Source organism: Triticum dicoccoides, chromosome 5B (assembly GCF_002162155.2).
Source record: "Triticum dicoccoides isolate Atlit2015 ecotype Zavitan chromosome 5B, WEW_v2.0, whole genome shotgun sequence".
In the NCBI taxonomy this organism is placed as follows: domain Eukaryota; kingdom Viridiplantae; phylum Streptophyta; class Magnoliopsida; order Poales; family Poaceae; genus Triticum; species Triticum dicoccoides.
The window spans coordinates 613,440,394-613,445,150 of record NC_041389.1 but is presented as its reverse complement, the minus strand read 5'-3'; the positions used below and the strand labels follow the sequence as shown (position 1 = coordinate 613,445,150).

The following is a 4,757-nucleotide window of genomic DNA, read 5'->3' as shown; positions in this document are numbered from 1 at the left end:
AGAGGAAGAATGTGGGAAGGTTGTAGAGGAGGCATGGAATAGGGCTTTTCAGGAGGGAGGACGAACAGTGATGGAAGGGTTAAGGCGGGTGGGGACCGAGTTGTCAAGATGGGATAGGGAGGTGCTGGGGGAGTTGAAGGGCCGTATAAGGAATGCTAGGAGGGATCTGGAGAGGTGTCGGAGGAGTCCTTTGAGCCAGAACCATGTAAATCGAGAGCATCTGCTGCGATACAAGTTGAGTAGACTAGAAGATCAATATAACCTGTATTGGAGACAGCGTGCACATGCTAATTGGTTGATGAAGGGAGACCGTAACACAAAGTTCTTTCAAGCCTATGCATCGGAGAGGAGAAGGAAAAATATAATCACAAGGCTGCGGAAGGAGGATGGGAGTGTAGTGGAGGGAGAGGAGGCGTTAGGGAATTATATAGCTAACCACTACAAAAGTTTGTTCACATCCTCTGCAGTTACTCTCACAGATGATCTCTTATCAAGGGTTCCCACCGTGGTCACCCCGGAGATGAATGCCCGGCTCATCAGGCCTTATTCAGGAGAGGACGTAAAAAAAGCTCTTGAGTCAATTGGAGACCTGAAAGCACCAGGACCGGACGGTATGCCTGCTGTGTTTTATAAGAAGTTCTGGGAGCTGGTGGGAATGAAGGTGCAAGAAGAGGTGCTGGGGGTGCTTAATGGTAATCCTATGCCCGAGTCCTGGAATGAAACCACCATCGTCTTAATACCAAAGAAGAATAACCCTGAGAGGATAACGGAGTTCAGACCGATTAGTCTTTGCAATGTTCTGTACAAGATGATCTCCAAGGTCCTAGCAAATAGACTGAAGGAAATGCTCCCAGAGATTATCTCACCGACCCAATCAGCCTTTGTACCGGGAAGGTTGATTACCGATAATGTGTTATTGGCTTATGAGATCAACCACTTGATGCATAAGAGGAAGGGGGCCGTGATGGATTTGTGGCGGTCAAGCTTGACATGAGCAAAGCATATGACCGGGTTGAGTGGGAATTCCTGGAGTGCATGATGCGCAAGATGGGGTTTGGAGAGCTGTGGATTGGCACTATTATGAAGTGCGTTAGATCGGTAAAATATAGAGTGAAAGTGAATAGAAACCTCACTGATCTATTCGTACCCGAGAGAGGGCTGCACCAAGGGGATCCTCTGTCCCCATATCTGTTCATCATGTGTGCTGAAGGCTTCTCAGCCCTGCTGCGACAAGCGGAGGAAGATGATATTATTCAGGGCATCCAAATCTGTAATGGGGCGCCAAAGATAAACCATCTCTTCTTTGCGGATGATTCCCTTATAGTGATGAAGGCAACTGCTCAAGGTGCAGCTAGACTGCAGTCTATCTTGGCTTTATACGAGTCCCAATCAGGTCAAATGATAAACAAGAATAAGTCCTCGGCAACCTTCAGCAAGGGCACAACAGCAGCAGTTAAATGTGAGGTCCTACATATCCTCGGTATCCCCCACGAGTCACGCTGTAAAAGATATTTGGGGTTACCGGTTCACGTTGGTGCTGCCCCAAGTAAGGAATTTGAATACATCAAGCAAATGATATGGCAGAGAATGCAGGGCTGGATCGAGAGGTTACTATCTAAACCGGTCAAAGAAACCTTGGTAAAATCGATAGCCCAGGCGATCCCTACTTTCGCCATGTCATGCTTTGATCTAACAAAGAAGTTGTGTGAGGAAATTGGTACCCTAATTAATCGATATTGGTGGAGCCAGCAAGACAAGATGGACAAGTGCCATTGGATAGGTTGGGATAAACTTACAAAATCCAAGAAGGAGGGCGGTTTGGGCTTCCGAGAGCTGCACATCTTTAACCTCGCGATGTTAGCCCGACAAGGTTGGCGTCTCCTGCAGGAGCCGGATACGCTTTGTGCACAAATCCTGAAGGCTCGCTACTACCCAGACTGCTTGGTCCTTGATGCTGTGGCAAAGACAGAGATGTCCTATACATGGCGCAGCATTTTAAAGGGGGTCGAGTTGCTGAAGGAAGGTATTGTTTGGAGGATTGGGTCTGGTGAGAATGTCAAAATCTGGGACGATCCGTGGATTCCGAGGGGAGAGACGAGGAGGCCGCGAACTCGTCGAGGCAGCGTGCTGATTGATCGAGCTAGCGATCTAATGGATCCAGTCACTGAAAATTGGGATGAAGAACTAGTCAAGGAGATGTTTTGCCAGGAGGATGCAAAGGAGATATTGGCAATCCCAGTGAAGCATGGCATGGATGACCAAGTTGCATGGCATTTTGACCCAAAAGGAGTGTTCTCTGTTAAGTCTGCCTACCACCTGGGGATCAAACTCAGGGAGACAAAGAAAAACAGAGATGCGAGCCCCTCGGCACCGGCACCGGCGGATGCGCAGAAGTGGAACAGGATTTGGAAGTTAAACCTCCCTCCAAAAATTTGTATGTTTCTTTGGAGACTTGCGTATAATAGCCTGCCTGTAAGGATGAATATTAAACGCAAGCATGTTGAGCTGGACACTAGGTGCCCGATGTGCATGCGTCTTGACGAGGATGGCGGACATCTCTTCCTTAAATGCAAACAAGTAAAACAAGTCTGGAGAGCCTTACTGATTGAGGACATTAGGTTGCACCTCCTCCAGTCAAACAATCCCATGGCAATGTTTGACCAATTGTGGGCTCTAGATAGTGAACGACGTGAGCTAGCGCTCATCATGTTGTGGGAGTGGTGGAATGTTCGAAATAAAACTAATGCAGGGGAAAGGACTCGTACATGCGAGGAAATCTGTTTTACTGTCAGGAAGCTTGTGACTGATCTTGCAGCACTAGGAAGCAAGGCTGGCGTGAAGGTAACACCAGACCCGGCATCTTGGAGCAGACCAGAGGAGGGTTTCATTAAAATCAATTTTGATGCAGCTTTTCACGTGGCTGTGGGGCAGGGGGCTTGGGGCTGTGTTGCCCGATCGGACCATGGTGAGGTTATCTCTGCTTGTGCTGGAAAACTTGAGTTCCTTGCCTCACCACTCCAAGCAGAAGCTACTGCATGCATCAAGGCCATTGAAGCTGCTAGCGAACTGGGCATCCATCGGGTTATTTTTGAGTCAGATTCACTACAGCTGGTTAATGCTCTGAAGACGGGCGAGTATGACAAATCCTCCAGTGCGTCCTTCGACGCCTTTGTTTTCACTTTTTGTAAGCGTTCATGTAATAGGGTTGCCCATAGCCTGGCTGCTTTCGGTTTCAGGGTGGGCGTGTCTAACTCCCGGTGGATGGAGCAGGTCCCGGACTGTGTTGTTGACTTGGTTGCCAGCGACAATGCTGCGCGTGGTTAAGTAATTTGGAACGTGTGTTCCCAGCTCAAAAAAAAAAAGAGTACATACACTGAGACGTAAACAAAATGTAGGATCTAGTGATACATCACGCTTAAAACGCGGAGCTTGCATGTAAGAACATGTGTGCCGTGACCACGGAGTGACCTGGCGCCACTCTCACATGGAAGGCGCCCCATCAATAAACATCATGGACAGGGCGAGAGCACCGCCGCGTCGGCGCGCCTACGCCGATGGGGGTGGCGCCGCAAACGGCATAGGCACGTTCACATTCGGGACGAATGGCAACGGCGGCAGCGTCACCTTGGGCACGACAATCGCGGGCATCGGTGCCATCGTCACTGTGGGGAGGGTGACCTTGGGCATCGGCGGCAGCACCGTCTTGGGCACGACGATGGCCGGCATGGGCGGCAGGGTCACCTGCGGCACGGTGGGGAGGCTGACCGACGGCATGGGTGGCATCAGGGTGACCGTGTCCGTGGGCACGGCGGGTAAGGTCGGCACGGCCGGCAGTCCAGGGACGGCGCTAGCAGCCGGAGCGGCGGCTGCCGGCGTCGTGTCGGCCAGGTTGCGGGCGGCGTGGCACGTGCTGCCGGCGAGGAGGAGCGCGCACGCGATGATCATGGCCAACATGCTCCCGTTGGAAGCCATGGCTACGGCTAGCTAGGTGTAGGTACTAGTGACAGAGAGTTTTGTTCTCGTATGTGGGAGGTGATTGCAAGATGCTTGTTCTGCTCTGCTGCGATGTAGGAACATGTGTCAATGCCTCGCAATTTATACAGATAAAAGCGAGGGCGTGATTAGGCTGGTTGCTGGCTAGATTGAGAATGTTTGTGCGTGCGTTGTCAGTTCAAAAAGGGAAGTGCTTTCCATGGCGATGGCTACAATTTTCTGTGTTTAGGTGAGAAGGGGGAGCTGGCCGGCGCTGCAGCTTCGATCTGCTCAACCGTCTTGATTATTCGTACCATCGTTTCTGGCTGACCATATTGTATATATCTTCAGAATACAGTTCCATTCTGGGATTGACTTCTGGTAGAATCTGCTATTAGCATCATAGAATTTCATGGTAAGGGGACGTCTCTGCTTGCAAATAACTAGTCGATTGTATCGTAGCTGCTCGACAATATACGCAAGCCCACCGTTTTTACGCTGTTCTTCTTTAATTTTTGGGTTTGTCTAGGTCTCAGCCGACTTAGACTGAGCAATTAGGCTTGTTTCCTGGCATTGCGCCTGATGGGCCGTATCCGCATGTTTGATTCCTAGCGTGGCGCCTGTTGGGCTGTATCCGCATGACTTCTGAGCTTTTCTGCTTGTTTATTTGTTTGTTAATTTCAGCTGGGCTTCTTTCTTTGTTTCTGTCTTTTGGCTGGGATGTTCTCTCGCTTGTTTTTGTTACACAGGGAAGAAGGTGTCTTCTCGGACTTGCAACTGCCCTC

The 4,757-nt window shown here is 50.2% G+C and overlaps 1 protein-coding gene across 1 annotated transcript; it reads right to left on the bottom strand.

Moving 5' to 3' along the window:
• Positions 1-3,352: 3,352 nt before the first annotated feature.
• On the bottom strand, positions 3,353-4,077 carry LOC119312061 (protein PELPK1-like). The gene has a single exon (XM_037587784.1). The coding sequence runs from the start codon at positions 3,970-3,972 to the stop codon at positions 3,547-3,549; it is 426 nt and encodes a 141-aa protein (XP_037443681.1). The 5' UTR covers positions 3,973-4,077; the 3' UTR covers positions 3,353-3,546.
• Positions 4,078-4,757: the final 680 nt, after the last annotated feature.